The sequence below is a fragment of the Manis pentadactyla genome, chromosome 2, assembly GCF_030020395.1.
Source record: "Manis pentadactyla isolate mManPen7 chromosome 2, mManPen7.hap1, whole genome shotgun sequence".
NCBI lineage: Eukaryota > Metazoa > Chordata > Mammalia > Pholidota > Manidae > Manis > Manis pentadactyla.
Window position 1 is genome coordinate 197664597 of NC_080020.1, and position 16150 is coordinate 197680746.

Sequence of the window (16150 nt, forward strand, 5' to 3'; positions counted from 1 at the left end):
AATCTTACAAAGTTTGTATGTACCTGGACCTCAAACTCAAGTCCAGCCAGCTACAGATTCAGGCTATTTCTACCACTTATGCGTTCATTTATTCAACAAACACTTGAGTGCCTACCACATGCCCAGCCCTGCACTGTCGCTGTCGTATAACCATGGAACATCAGAACAGCCCAACAGCTAATACCCCTGGTTCCAGGAAAAGCTGAGGAACTTGCTTTATTGGTATTAACTGAGATGTCCTTGAGCCTCAGCCCTAAAAGGGTCCCCCAGTCCCAATAAGATGTGCCTGCCTTTACTATGCCCCTTTTCTGATCTGAGAAATGAATCAACAAACCATCCACCTTATCTTTCATAATTTCAAGTAGATTTAAGATGTTCTTAGCTCCTTGGTGGTTGGAGCAGAGTCTTTGGACAGTCACACAGCACTTCTGAGAATGCACAGGGTTCTATGGCTGCCCTCTCTCCACCCAAGATAACCAGTTCTTGGGGCCCACTTGTCTGCCCACTGCCACTGGGCACTGATTCCAGCCCCTGGACATCATTACAGCCCATCATTTGAATCCCCTTTAAAAGTCCAAAGCCTAGGCTTCTGGTTGAATGGGAGACTTTCTCTTTTTCATGGAAATTTCCTCCAAACCCCATGCAATTCTAATGTGAAGAGCTCCTAACACATTGCTGTCTAGCAGTGATGCAAGAGAGCAGAGGTCAAGTTGACCACAAGCCCCCGTGTGGACTTGTGGACACCCTGCCAGAGGACACGCTTGAGTCCTGTTCCTGCCGAGCCTCTCAATCACTTCTCCTTTCCTCTCAAGTCCAACCAAGCAAACGGACTCTAGGGCAGGGACTCTCAACAGGGGGGCGATTTTGCCCTCCAGGGACATCTGGCAGTATCTGGAGATGCTTTGGGTTGTCACAACTTGGGGAAGGGGGTGCTGCTGGCATCCAGTGAGTGGAGGCCAGGGGGGTTGCTGAATACTTTATAATACATAGGGTAGCCCCACACAACAAAGAATTATCTGGCTCCAAATGTCAGTAGTGCTAAGATTGAGAAATGCTGCTCTAGGGAAATTGGCCTGGCCTGAGGAAGACTCCTCCAAACAGGCCTGTCACAAAACAGGTGCTGCCTTGACATTTGGGCACTGGCCAAAGCAGGTGGGGTTCAAATGTCTCCTGGGCCCTGAGTCTCTCAGCACATGACCACCTCCTCCTTCAGGACACCAGTTGTGATCTACTCTACTAAACAGAATGACTAAGTGCCACCCCCAGTTCTGCTCCCCAGGTAATCAGACCCCCACTCCCAGGGTTCAAGTCCTGCCAATGCCATTTGTTAACTGTTTGAACTCCAGGAAGCTATTTAACTCCTCTCCAAACCTGAGTTTGCTCACTTGTAAAATGGGAATAGTAACAGGGCCTTCTCCAGCCCATTGATGTGAGGGTTACATGAGAGAATAGCTGCGGCCTAAGGTAAAAGCAGGGACTCAGTAACTGTTAGCAGTATCTTTGTTGCATTTAACTGACTGTCCTCCTCCCATTAAACTGATATCCCCCCATAAAGAAGGAACTGGGGTAACATCATAGCATGCTGCTAATACCCACAACTGCTGTCCTGCAGAGAGCTCATACAGGACCCCCTAAAAGGGTTGCTGGGAGAAGAGGAGGCCGGCGAACTTCCAGACCCCCATGACCCCCTACGCCCTCACCTCCCCTAGGGGATGCTGCAGGGAGCTTCCAGGGCACCTGAGAGCAGAGCAGGAGGTTTCACTGCAAGGAACAGCCTGACTGTACTTCTTCCAAAGAGAGAGCGGTGAGCAAGTGAGTTAACTCTCTAAACCTCATCAATTAAACAGGGATAAATAATATGTACTTCATAGAGTTGTGAGGTGCAAATGAGATAATGGATATAAACAGGACATCTCACACTTGGTTGTATTAAACGGAACTCCAGGGCCCTCCCAGCCAGTGTGGACTCATCTGTTTTTTAAGTCTATTTTCTGGCAGTCAAGAGTCTCATTTGGATAGAATCAGTAATGAGTGTTCCAGCTGATGAGGTAGGGTGTCTTTGGAGAGGTGCAGAGTGCCTTTTTCTAGGGCACGAGGATGACCTGAGGGCTCAGTGGGGGCTGGAGATACAGGTACTCAATAAAATGCAGCTATGGCCATGGTCCTAGTATTCCCAGCTCACCTTCTCCAATTCCTGCAGGAACACCTGGGCGATCCAAGAGGCCCTCTCGAAGCAGGCGATCACTTCCTCCTCTCTCTCAGTCATGCGGTGGCGGGAAGCGATGGAGTTGGGTAGGCGTTCCAGCGAGAGGCCTGCAGGAAGAAGACAGCACCTCAGACCTGCCCTGCTTAGGCCCCCTGACTCCGGGTCCTTCCCACGGGCCCAGGGTGGGCTCATTCGAGGACACCTACACTCTGAAGCAGCCAGCAGGAGGCAGAACACCACAGAGGGGAAGGAGGATGCTAAAGCCATGGTGGTATTAGCGGCAGCTGGGATCAAGCTGTGGGCTGACAGCAGGCACCCATGCTCAGGAGGGGAACGATGCTATGGCACCCCCGTGGCCAGTTCCTGCCTATGCTTCCAGGCTACCTCTTCCAGGAACCATTCCTGACCCCCCTTCCAGTGCTGGTAGAAAGAATCCACTTCTACACTGTATTGTGGTTATTTATGTCAGCTCTTTGCTTCCCCAGTAACTGAAAGCTCCATGTGGGCAAAATGTGAGCATTTTTGGACTACGACAGTCCTTAGAACACAATAGATACTCAAGGTACAGAGCATTTTACATGCACTCCTCCTGTGGAATCAGTTTCTACTTCACCTAAATTATCTGTATGCAGGATAACCTGCCTGGAGTGGGCAAGTGCGGTTTTGCCTCCCAGGCCTCCACTTCTGGTTTGGCTGCCACAGCACCTCACCTTCCCTCTGAGCACCCCTCCTGCAGTCTCAGCCCCATGCTTCAGAGCGCAATGACCCCACTCCATCGCCAGGGCAGGCACCTGAGCAGGTGACCAGTCACCAGGGTACAGTGATTGGCTAAGGATGACCCCATGGCCCGCTTTGGGCCAAAAAGAACCAATCCTGGAATTTTTACTCTTTCCACGTGAGTCGATAAACTGGTAAGAGGTCAGCCTGGAAATGTCAGGGAATGTCTACCTTAAAATGAAACTATGAGTTTATTTTATATGAATATAGCTAGCACAGCTGAACTGTATGTTTGAAAATGGTTAAGATGGTAAATTTTGTTATTTTCTTTTGTTTGTATTTGTTATTTTATATGCTTTTACCACAATAAAAAAAAATTTTTTTTTAAGTAAAATAAAATATAATAAGAGCATAGCTCTAAAGCAACAAAACAAAATCCCAAAACCAAAAAACTAACAAGCCAAGAGGTAAAAGCATTGCTATATGTGTTAGAAGTGAATGCTGTAAAGGAAAACAACTTCTATGTGTGTCAGGTTTGTACTTTTTTAAAGCAGGAAAAAGAGAGAATAAACTCTTAGACATAAAAAAAAAAAAGGGAAGTACTTTTTTTTACTACACAGAGTAAAGTGAGACATGATGGAAAAGGGCAGATCCCTAAAGACTGTTGGGGCACCTTGCCTGAAGGTCTACCCCTTGGAGCTTCCCAGGATAAGAGCCAAAGCACACCCACCCCTTTTTGTGGTCAAAGTCCATTTAAATTGTGTTTCTGCTGCATACAACTAACATAGGCCTAACCAGAGTGTGCTGTCCCGGACTGCTGGTCCCCAGTGGGCAAAATCCAGGTCTCTCATCTTTGTGCCCCAGGCAGGACTTTACATGTAGTAGGTACTCAAGATGAACTTACTGAAGGAACTATTAAGAATAGAATTCTCAATCCTCTCGTGCCCTGGTATAGGCAACCATTCCCTCCTTGGGTCCAGTCTATACTTTATATAGAGAGCCCCACCCCTTTCTTTTAGTTACTTATTCACAGGTTTGCCCAGCCAAACTGAGGCCCTTAAAGACATCAACCTTACTGCATTCACCTTTCTACAACCTGGCACATAGTGGGCATGCAGCAAGCACTAGCTGGCTGGCTGAAGAAATGGCAGGTCTGATCATGTCCCACAGACTACAAAGTGCTCTGCAAATACAAAGGTAAGGTATTGTTGTTCTTGGCTAAATCCCGACTCCTACAAATTCAGTCACCTTGCCCTCTGCCAGGCTGGTGTGTGCACAGGTCCAAAGGTCAGGGTGCTTCAGCCTGGGGGAAGGCAGGCTCAGAGTGTGAAGGCCCTTGCTCAATATAAATACTCAGTTACCTCAGCCACTGAGTGTCAACGTCCCTCCTGCCAAATGACTCATAACCAGGAAGGAAAACCTTCTCACTTCTGAAGACTGAAGAGGGAGAGGAATAGAGGGAGCACTGGAGGAGATGCAGAAAGAAGGCAGGCCCACGGCTTGCTGCCAGTGCTGGACCTCCGCTTCCCAGGGTGGGGCCTATCTGCCCTGCAGGAGGTGAGGCAGACCTACAAACTGTCCAGAGGCCCGGCCTGGGGGACCAACTGCAGATGGTAGGAACATATACTGCCTACTCTAGAAGACAGATCCGTTTTTTAACATGGCTGTTCTGTGGCTCCCCTGAGAGATGTGTTGCTGGCTGGGTTCCCTCCTGCCCCAACTCTGGGCCCAGAACTGGGATGGACAATGCCAGCTGCCAGCAGGTTCAGGCTGCCAGTCCCAAGCCTACAGTGAGCTGGCCACTACAAGTGGTGACTTCAGTAACGTGTCTGTGGGGCCTCCTGCTTCCTCATGCTTCATTTGTTCCATTCCCAGCAGGGGCCGCTCCACACACTTCTCCCAGAATTCTGAATCCCAGCTTCTTTGAAAGTTCACAGCAAAACCACCTGTCTCTGAAGCCTAAAGCCTCCCAACATTGGAACAAGCAGAATGTTTTAGCTCCATCTCCATAGTGCATGCCTTTGTCCTATCCTCTACCCACACTCTGCCCATTTCTTTTTTTTTTTTACAATAAAAGATCATTTTATTTTCAGTCATTGGCTTACAGCTGTTAAGTTGACCATGCAGCTAGAATGTGCCCTGAAGGACTCTTAGATGGTATAGTTAAGGTGCCTCCCATTCCCACGACAAACACGTTAACAAATGACACAAATAGCTACACCCAAGAGGACAGATGAAGATTTCCCTGGAGGGGAAGGTGGTTCACAATAGCACAAACAGGCAAATAACAAAAGGAAAACAAATCCCAAAGGAAACTCACCCCCACATTCAAATCCAAAACCCAAGGCCAACAAATCAAACGGGAACTATTTCCCCAAATGCAAAAGGAGAATCGAAGGATTCAAAAATTCCCCTCAGTTAACCCTGACCTCCATACCAGCTGGTGCCACAACTCTCTCAGAACGATAGTCTGCCTATTTCTGATTGAGCCTTGCACTCTGTGAGAGCGGGAAGTGAGGTTTCGTGAGTGGATGGATGCATAGATGGATGCTGAGTGCAGAGCCTTCTCTCTTCCCATTTAAAAATTGGCTCCCATAGAATTAAAAAATCATAGTATATTTATGCAGTGGAATACTACTCAGAAATAAACAAGAAGACAAACTCTTGATATGCATACAACATGGATCAATCTCCCAGAAATTATGTTGCACAGAGGAAACCAGATATTAAGAAGTACATGCTGTATGATTTGTTATATGACATTCAAAAAAGGAAAAATTATAACCTATATTAATAGAAACTGACCAATCATTGCCTGGGGATGAAGGGGAGAGGATCAACCGGAAAAAATCCTGAGGAAACTTTCTCGGGTAATACAAATGTTGTCTTTTTGGGGTGTTGGTTACATGGGTACTTACTTATCCAACTATCAAATTATATACTTAAGGTGTGTGCACCTCACTGTATAAAAATTTATCTAAAAATAATGGATATAATGCCCTTTTTAAAGGGAGCAGTCACGATTCCGGAGAACCAAAAGATCAAAACAGAGGGCTATGGTCACTAAGGTGGTCCTCTGTGAACTCCTTTCCAACTTACACGCAACGAAAGCTTCCTGGGCCTGGCAATGGCTTTTCCTAATGGGGGACACAGTCCAGTCAACCCAGTTCTGCCCACAAGGGGTGTCTTTACCTTAGGTTTACTCTTTGACTCACATAAAGGTCCATTTTCCTGTCCAAAAACATCTGATTGGAAACCTACTGGGGACTCCAACTCTTGGGTTCCTTCACCCTCTGCCCCCTGAGCATTTCTGCACAGGTGGCCAAACCACAACACTAGATCCAAGATGTGGTGGGCTGCTCCTGAGCCCAGCCCCCAAAGGATCCCAGTGGTTGTCATGTAGCCCCGTGAACAGGCAGGAAGCCAGGGGCTGCCGGGAAGTGCGAGGCACTGCGCCTCATGATTCCCCCTGGCAGATGGGCCTTTCTGTGAAAACACCCAGCTCTACAAGCCAAGGGAGGGCCAGTTTAAAGAAGAGCACTTGCTTTTTCATTAACACAACTTTCAGTTTGAAGGCAAGCTGATCCTGGTACAGCCCCAGCTCAATACCCGGGCTGGTCCCAGCTTCTTCAGTCTGAGATGACTCATCAAATCCCACAGCAGCCCTTCCAAGAAGCCCCGCCCTTGGGGCCCTGGGCCTGGATGCAGAGGTGGAGAGCAACTGCTTCCTCTGCAATGGAACCTTCCAGATGGGTGGACCCCTCCCTCCTGACTACCCAGCTGGTCTAAAAGCACAGGGCACCTCCAGAGGGCTAAGCCCAGAGGTGGGTACCCTAGACTGGGTGGGGAAAGGGAAAGGAATGCAAGTAATCACTTCAGTTCTTCAGGAGGAAGCCTGGAGGCCAGGTAAGGAAGAACACTCTTGTATCACTCAAAAGTGTCCATTATGCAGCTACTGTGGAAAAGTCTGGTAGTTCCTCAAAAAAAGAAAAACAGAATATGACCCAGCAATTCCATTTCTGGGTATGTATCCAAAAGAACTGAAAGAGTCTCAACGAAATATTTGTACGCCCATGTTCATAGTGGCTTATTCACAACTGCCAAAAGGTAGAAGCAGCCCAAGTGGATGAATGGATAAAGAAAATGTGGTGTATGCATGCCATGGGATATTATTCAGCCTTTAAAAAGGAAGAAATCCTGCCATATATGACAACATAGATGAATGTTGAGGATATTCTGCTAAGTGAAATTAGCCAGTCACAGAAAGACAACTATCGTATGATGCCACTTGTATAAGGGACCTAGAGTGGTCAAATTCATAGAGACAGACAGTGGAACAGCAGTTACCAGGGGCTGAGGGGAGGGGCAAATGAGATATTTAGTGAGTTTGGAGTTTCAGTTTTGCAAGATGAAGAGTTCTGGAAATTGGTTGCACAACAATGTGAATGTACAAAACACTGTTGAACTGTACATTTAAAAATGGTTAAGATGGTAAATTTTATGTTATATATATTTCACCAATTTAAAAAATTTGGGAAAAAAAAGAAAGCAGGCAATTTGCCTCCTTGTGTCAGTGTCCAAAAAGCACACACTCTTTGGTCCACTAACTCTTCTAGTAATTTGCTCTTTAAAAAGTTAAATGATGTATGCAAAAAAAATGATATTAAACCTACAGGTCCAATAACAGGGGACAAGTTTGCTAAATTACAGTAGATCCTTACAATGAAATGCTACAAAGCTCCTTTAGTGATGTAGACGTGTACTGGAAAATGATTCACAGAATGTTCGCTTTAAGCAACAGATTATAAAATATGATTGTATGAACTCATTTTGTTTAAAAAAAACACATAAACCTATAGGAAAAAAGACTGGAAGGACATACTCCAAAATGTTTGCAGAGATCTATGTCTCAGTTTCCCCAAACACAAAATGGGATTATTAACAATGCCTAGCTCATGCGGTGGCCATGAACATGAGGTTAGAAGACATTATCAAGATCAGAACGTGTGCAATCTCCCTCAAGTAAGGCTCTCAATGACCTCCTCAGAAGGGGTTTAGCCCTTCTCTAGAACGACAAATGAGAAATCTAATTCAGGGAGAAGAGATACCTTTTGACACCCTTCAGCTAAAAGTGCCAGAATCCGGAGTAGATCAAGGTCTCCGGCTTCCACACTGTCTATTCTCTGAGCCCTTACTCCCAGGGCTCCCAAATCTCAGGGTTCTGGCCAGCCCATAATGGCCCATCTTTCATGAGTGCATCTGATGGTGAGTAATAGCTGTCTACTCTGGAAGTGCCTCAATGCATCCCTCAAAGCCCTGCCCACACCCGCACCCCACCAGCTGTTCTCCAGGGCAGCCTCCAGCGACAGAAGGAAGGGCTGCCAGGAGAAGATGCAGGGGCAGTATGCCAACTCCTTCTCTCCTCTGCTTATCATCCTGTCCTGTTTTGTGCCTTGCAGCCAAGGAAGGCACTCAATGAAGGCTTGGTGAACATGCAATTATCACACCCAGCCTCCTTCCAAGACACCCCAGTAGCGGCCTGCTCATTCCTCTCCATCTGGACGCCTGCTCTCACTCCAGGGACCACGGTCTGGGACCAGGGCAGCAGAACCAAAAGGCCTGACCGGCTTCCCCACAAGGCCAATGGCCCACACCCCTCTGAGAGGCAGCCAAAACAAACAGCCCATCCCTGCCCCACCAGGGCTAAAAAAAGCCAAAAAGCAAATACGCCACTATGTCCTGCCCTAGGCCCAGCCTGGTGTTCTTTTATTTTCAGAAGTTTAAATAAGCTACAAATTCCCAGGTGAGAGCAGAATTGCTTGGAGTTGCAATGACTGAAAGAGAACAGAAAAGAAACAAAAAGCATGGAGGGCGGGGAAAGAGAATTTGCAGCTCACAATTCGCACAGCTGCTCAATGTTTTTTGCATTTTTACTTTTCACAGCACCTTCACAACTCAGCATCTTGCTGTAGTTTTTTGGGTGAACTGGAGCCATTTTTCTCCATAGTCAGGCCAATCTTCTACCAGTCAGCTGGTGGGCAAGCCTGCCCAGAGCGTGGATTGCAGCCTCCCTGTGCTGGGCTGAATGAGAGGGAAGAGGGCATTGGCTAAGCTGAGACACAGGGCAGAACTGGCTTTCAAGGGGCTGCAGCCCATTTGTGGAGCCACCATGAGCCCCAAATTAGGCACCAATGACTAAGGTCTGTAGGGCTCAAGGTGGGACTTGTGGCTTGCAAGAGGAGGGGTCATTGCCCATATTATTGCCATACTGAGCTAGCACCAGAGGAACAGAAGTGACCCAGGCCTGAGGGGAGAAGGAAGCCACTGGCCACAGAACAGCCCTCTGAGGGGTGGACCCCCTATGGCACTAGGCCTTTGGGGGCTGAGCTGGGTAAGGCTTGAGACATGAAAAGTGCAGGCTCTGAAGCATCCTGCATGTCTATCCAAACTGGCTCTACCCCTCAGGGCTTAGACCAACAAAACAGGATGGTTTGTCCCCCAGATTCACAGTCTTCCTCCTAGGGTCTAGGCCCAGACCCCTCAGCTCCAGATGGACACAGACAGCAGGCCGACTGACAGGTAAGCCCAGTTTTAGGGGAAATGGACTGTGCCGTACCTCATGTGTAGCTACCTAGGTTCTGGAACACCAGCAAAAGGGACTCTGTGAGCCTTAATGCCACGTTCTTGATGCCCCCCCAACTTCCCAATACCACTGCCACACACCCCTCTTAGCTCCAAGAAGGTGTGATTACACCCCATCTCCAAGCAAGCCACCTGCATTTAGCCTGGAGCTTCCCTGTGGACTTGTCCTTTACCTGGAAGGCACCTATTCCACTCACCTGCAGAGAATTCCTCCTTAAGATCAGGCTCATCTCCCAGCTAACCTGGGAAGGCTCCACAACTAGCTGGATCTTCACTTCCCTCTCATAGTTCAATCAAACAAGTACTCCTTGGTAATAACTTTGTATGGTGATAGGTAGAAACTACACCTACCATGGTGAGCATTTCATAATGTATATAATATTGTCTAATCACTACCCTGTATACCTAAAACCAATATAACATTGTATTAAAAAAAAAAGTATTCCTTGAGTGTCAGAGATGATCCCCAAAGCTGGAGTCAGAGAGAGGTGAGTTCAAATCCTGACCGGGTCACCATCGGTGTAACCTGAGGTGAGTTCTGCCTGAGCTCTGGGGTTCTGCCCTCCATACCTTTCACTTACTTTAATAACAGCACTCTGACTTTCCTTTAAGGAACTATTCCTCCAATTCAGTCCACAAGATTCGGGTGAGAAATCCCACCCCTGGCACCAACCCAGCAACCTAGATGCCGGGCACTGTAACTGATTCCTGGGAGGGCCTGTGACCAGGCCAGGTCCCTGAGAACCTTCCCTGAGGTGCTCGCTCCTTCTGAGGTTGAGTGCTATGCTGCAGAGCCACAGAAACCTGGGGCTGCGGAGAAACACATCAATACAGGGAGCCCCTGGATCCAGCTAGGCCTGATGCTACCTACCCCAACCACTTTCTGGTTACACAGGCCCATAAATTTCCAGTCCTTCCTCCTTTTTGCTGTTGCTTTTCCAGCTAGTTGGAGTTTCATTTTTGTCATTACAACCGTGAGTCTGGTTATATGGAAACTGATTCTCAGAAGTGTGAAGTCAGAGGGGAAAATTCCTGAAGTGCAAGACTGGTGGAGTTGAGATCAGGTATGGAATGAAGATTTGCCACATCCCAGCTAAGAAACTGGAATTCCAGATACATGGCAACTGCAGCATCAGTTGAAATGCAGCCTATTTTGTCTTGAGGTGAGACCTTGGGCCATGGAGGCTGGCGAGTTAGGATATTTGGTAGAACATTCAGAATATTAGCCTATGTGGGATATGTTTTAGGGCCCACAGTAAGGCCTACAAAACGGGGCAAGCCTCACTCCTGGCAGTCCCTCTGGATGACTTAGCTGTACTAAGGGGCCCTTTTCTGTCAGTGGACAATCTGAGGTGGCTGAGGGTCAAGTCAGATAATCAGGGTTAGAAATTCTCTGCTCCTGCTGAAGACAGTGCCAGAGGAGGAGGGATGACCAGACCCTATCAGGAAGTAAGGCTGGGGCCTGGGAAAGGCCTGCTTCCCCCCCAGGATCTCACAGGGGCCCTGTGCTGTGTCTCTCATGTGCTGTGAGAGAGCCAGATGCAGCCTGGGGGGGCAAGGGGTGTGTGCACCCCCAGCCCACTGCTTACCTGGAGCCCTGAGGCCTGCTGCTGAGAAATAAGCCTTGGGGCTTGAATCAATGGGTCTCTGAGTCAAACTTAGCTCTAGTTTGTCATCCATGGAGAAGATCTGTTACCAAACACCCCAAGGCTTATCACTAGGGAGCTCTCGGGAGCTGCAGAGCCAGAGAGACCCCAAACCTGGCAAAACAAAAGGCCTCAGACTGTTCAACTCCTAAGGCAGTTACAGGCATGATGTTCCCAGTCAGCCGTGCGCTGCTGAGGAGCTGCACCCCATGGGAACTCCCCAGTGCCCACTCAGGGGGCAAGGCAGAGTCCCACAGGACAGAAGTGGGGACAGTTGCCAGGCTGGGGCACCACAGCCAAGCAGGAAGTCCACTGTCCTGCCCAGCAGGCCACAGGAATAAGCTATACACCAGCCACCTCTGGGGTGGCTCCATTTCCTGCTTTTCCCAAATCGCAGACTTCAGTGACACTATGGCCTATCCATCCAGGGGCTGGGCAAGACAGAGAGGCACCAGTAGCTTCTGACTCATCACCTCTGCTTCAGCTACTGCACGCTTAGCTCCTCGTCCAGGGCAGCTACTCCTCCCGGAGCCACAGCACACCAGCGGCAGGCTTTCTCACCTGCCGGCCACTCCCGCAAGGGAAAGGACCCTGACTGGTCATCTTGGCATCCCCAGCAGGTGCTTGCTGAATCAAGTGTTGGTGGATTTTACTTTCTCTGGTTGCAGCTGGACCAGGGACCTTGAGGGGTACCACCATAAGAGGTCAGATCCCTGGCAGGAGGAACACACTGACCTCTAACTGGGGAGACTAGGCCAAGGTCCAAATGAACTAGAAGGAAGAGAATGCCATAGGCTGCAGCAGCAACCACGGGAGGCTTCCTGGTGGAGGAAGCACCTGAACTGTGTCTGAAGGGAGTGTTAGGCTGTGTATGTTCAGAGTAAAGAAAAACGGGTGTGTTAGGTAAGGACCATGGCTCAAGAAAAGGTGAAGGGACAGAACTTTGGAGATGCTGTTGGACACCAGGCACAGACTTCACTGGGCTGGAACATGGGGCTCTGGGAAGGGAGAAGAGGGAGAGAAGATTGGGCATACAGGACAAATGACCACCTGTCGTCAAGGCGCTTCAAGTTCAGTGGGGAGACAGGGCTGACAGCTGTGAGCACTCAGAATCAAACAAGCAGGGCTTCATGGGAATGGGAGGCACTGTGGACAGGCCTTCTGAGAAAGGCCTGGAACCCAAATTATTCTAGATGGTGTTTTGATACAAAGTAAATGGAAGATGTTCTCCCTGCAAAAAACTGACAGGGTGGTGGGGTAGCACCAACCAAGTAATCTATCATGTGTACTAGAATGGACTGGGAACATTTCCTTTCCCAGGGCCTCCGCCTGGTCTGACATGCTTGGTCAGAGAGCAGTAGAGTGGCCGAAGTCACAGTGGGGCCATTGCAGGGCCTGGGCAACAGGGTGGAGAGGGCCAGACTTCCCATTCTGGACAAGATGACTGATGTTGACATAGAAAAGCAAATGTTCTGAACAACTCACCCACTAATACCACTGCCCCTGGGCTGCTTGCACAGTAGGTAGACCCAAGGGACAGTAGTGCAGGGCTGCACAGGGGGCTCCAGGTCCCACACACCATGGCTGACAGAGGCTGGGCGAGGTGAAAGTCCCCCATCCCCCAGGGCCCAGTTAGAGCTTGCTCTGGGCTACCCTCAGGGACAGAAAGACAATGCCCAAAGGCATCAGCCCTCCTGGCTGGCCCCCAGGCTCTGCAGTAACTTCCAGGGGGTCCTGCACCTCCCGTGCCCAGCCTATCTACATGAACTCATCATGGAGGTAACTAAGCTCCCCATCATCCTCTGTCACAGGCAGGACACAAATTTGGGAGACAACCATTGGCCACCAATCTGAGCTCTCTGCTGCTTACAGGCTGTGTGACTTCGGGCAAGCCTCAGCTTCTTCGCCCATAAAGTGGGCATAACAACTACCTCCCATTTACAGAGTGGGGATGCCAAACATCAACAATATATACTAAACAAGATATATATACAACAAATATATACAAACTATCAACAATATATACTAAACAAGAGTGCCAGGGCAGTGTTTCTCAAACTGTAATGTGTATACACACCACATAAGAATGTTGTTAAGATCAAATTCTGACTTCAAACTCTGCAGAAGTGCCTGAAAGCCTGCATTCCTAACAAGCTCCTATGCTGTACCTGTAATAATCCTGCCCCCCAACCCCAGCCCCCCATCAGACAGCTTCCAGAGGGAAGGATCTGCACCTCAGTTTCTGGGAGTGGGTATACTGGAGGGGCTCGGGAAATTGATATTTGGGGAATGAAGGACTGAACAGGGGTGCTGACAGGCAGGGCTTAGACACCCAGGGCCAGCAGGTAACTCGGGAACAGCTGGTCACAGGACAGTCAGGCCCATTAGTGAAGGGCAGACATGCCAACCTAGCTGTCTGCAGCCAGGAGGAGCTAGAGCAGGACTAGGGAGAGGCCGTTCTTCCTGCAAAGCTAAAGGCTCCCACCAGGCCAGTCCACCTCCTGGGTGCCACCACCAGGCCCTAACACCCAGTCTTTTACTCTTGGCAGGACCAGGTCCACAGGTGTGACTAAAATATTAGGTGACAGGGGAGTGCTAGGGGCTGGGCAAAGATTGCTCAGACAGGGGAAATGACAGGTCCTTCCAGGCAGATGTTTTATTTTTCTATCTCAGTGAAAAATGTGTTTTTCAAATTGTCTCTTAACAAACTTGACATGGACAATAACGCTTTTCCCCTCAGAGAAGCTGTAGGGTCAAGTACCTCCCATCCAATATACACACATATGTGCATAATGTTTCTGCATTTCAGAGAAAGCCAAGAATTCTGCAAATGACCCCTTCTCTCAAGCTCCCGGGTTGGTGCCTGAAGTCCTCCCTGAGAATCAGAAAGCATCTTCTGATCTAGTGCATGTGCCCCCAACTTCAGAGGAAGGCCAAGTTCCTCCAAGTCAGAGGGACACACTGCCAAGTCCCTCTGCCCGGAAAGGGAAAGGAGGGGAGTTGATGGTGTTTTCACGTCCTGCAGGGGTGGGGGTGAAGAGGCCCAGAGCCTGCTCCCGACCCCCAACAAGAACAGGAGCTCCGTTTTGGAGACACACGCACACACATGCCTCCAGTGTGGCTGGCTCCGGCTCCCTGTGACACCCAGGCCCACCCTCCTCCCTCCAGCCAGGTGTGCCTACAGCCAAACACCCTGCCCCGCTGGATGGTGCCAGAGGGAACCACGGAGCAGAATCCAACATGGAATGGCAACTAATGCAGATGGGCACCTGAGCTGTGGTGTAACAGCCTGGCGAGGAGGAGTGCTGGGAGCAGGCAGGGGGGCAGGGCACCTGTAGTCTGACAGAGCCTGCAGCTGAGAGGCTGCCTGGAGGTGGGGCATTCTAGTTCAAACACGAGCTCACTGATGTCTCAGGTACATCGCTTCACTTTAGTCAGCCCCGGTGTCCTCATCTGTAACAGGCGGATTGACCTAGGATCATTTCTATGATTCCTCTCAGTCTAGAATCCTGGGCAGCATTACCACAGGCTGTTTATGAGCTCTGCTGCCTGGGCTCACATCTTGGCTCTGCCACTTCTAGTGAAATCTGCATGAGTCCTTTTACCTCTTTGACCACAACTCCTCATCTGTAACACATGAGTGAAGAGAACACCTACTCAGAGGGTTACTGTGGGGGTTCAATGAGGGCATGCCTGGCATGGAGTGAGGGCTTAATAAGTATTATTATTCTGTGAACTCTGTGGCCTCCTGTGGCCACCATCCTTTCTACAGACTCAATGTTTGTGCCCCCCCCATCCCAAATGCATGTATTAGCCCTAACCCCAAAAGCGATAGTATTTGGAGACAGTGCCTTTAGGAGGTAATTAGGGTTAGATGGAGTCATGAAGGGTGGGTTCTGGCGATGGGATTAGTGGCTTCATAAGAAGAGGAAGAGAGAAGGCTCTTTCCTCTAGCACACATGGAAGAAAGGCCACAAAAGGACACCAGGGCAAGGCAGCCACTTGTGATGCAAGAAGAACCACCTCACCAGACACCAGCCCTGCTGGTACCTTCACCTGGGACTTCCCAGCCTCCAGAATGGTCAGAAATAAATTCCTGTTGTTTAGGCCACCCATCTGTGGCATTTTGTTATGGCAGCCCAGCAGACTAAGACAACCCCCATGCTCATAAATGGAGTCAGGACCGATGACCAGCCATCCACGTTCCCTACTCTGTGAACAGGGAGACCCCCCTCCGCCCCAGTTCCCCCACACCCAGGAGAATCAACATCACACACCCCTGGAGGCCACGTGCACAGTCTCAAGCACACGCAGGGTCCACTGACTCAGCATGCCAAGCTGCAGGGTGCAGTCACAGCAACAGGATGGGGGGGCAGGCAGAAAGGAGGCAGGCAGGTGGGAGGCCACGTGCTGTCAGTGAGGGGTGGGGAGCTAGCACAGCCCGCGGCCAAGCAGCCCACACCGGCAGTGCCTGGCTCCTTACCTCCCCTGCAGGACCTCTGACCACCAGGACTGTGTTCCCCCAAGAAGCTGGAGGTGTGCTGGCAAGAGTAGAGAGCAGGAGACAGGGAGCAGTAGGCACCGAGCCAGGTCTACAGGAAGAAGTGCTGGAAAGGACCCCCACGGAAGGGTGTTAGGCTTGGGGAGTCCATGGCAGAGTGCTTTCCAAGAGGCCCAAACGCCAAATGACGATCATCCCCAAGACCAGCCTGTGCCAGGAGCGCGAGGAGAGGGATGAGAGAGCAAAGGGAGAAGACCCCAAGGACTGGACCCCCAATGGGCACCTGCCCTCCTGAAGGCTGGGGCTGGGGCTGTTCAGGTGCTGATCTCGGCAGATTTCCTGGGATGGTGTGAACAGTCTCTTGGTGGGGAAAGGGACCCCGGGATCCAGGGGTATCAAACAGCCCTCAAAAAGTCCCAGGGTCAAAGGAGACTGTGC

General features: G+C 49.8%; 1 protein-coding gene across 2 annotated transcripts in view; it reads right to left on the minus strand.

Moving 5' to 3' along the window:
* The window catches only part of TTC7A (tetratricopeptide repeat domain 7A), a 111043-nt gene that overhangs the window by 80710 nt on the left and 14183 nt on the right, over positions 1-16150 (minus strand). The window contains exons 4-6 of one of the 2 annotated variants that reach the window (XM_036925863.2): positions 16018-16022; positions 15695-15803; positions 2183-2313 (exon numbers count right to left, since the gene is read on the minus strand). In XM_036925863.2, coding sequence (XP_036781758.2) covers positions 2183-2313; positions 15695-15803; positions 16018-16022 — 245 coding nt within the window. The remainder of the gene's footprint in view (positions 1-2182; positions 2314-15694; positions 15804-16017; positions 16023-16150) is intronic. The other variant, XM_036925862.2, reaches the window with a different exon arrangement.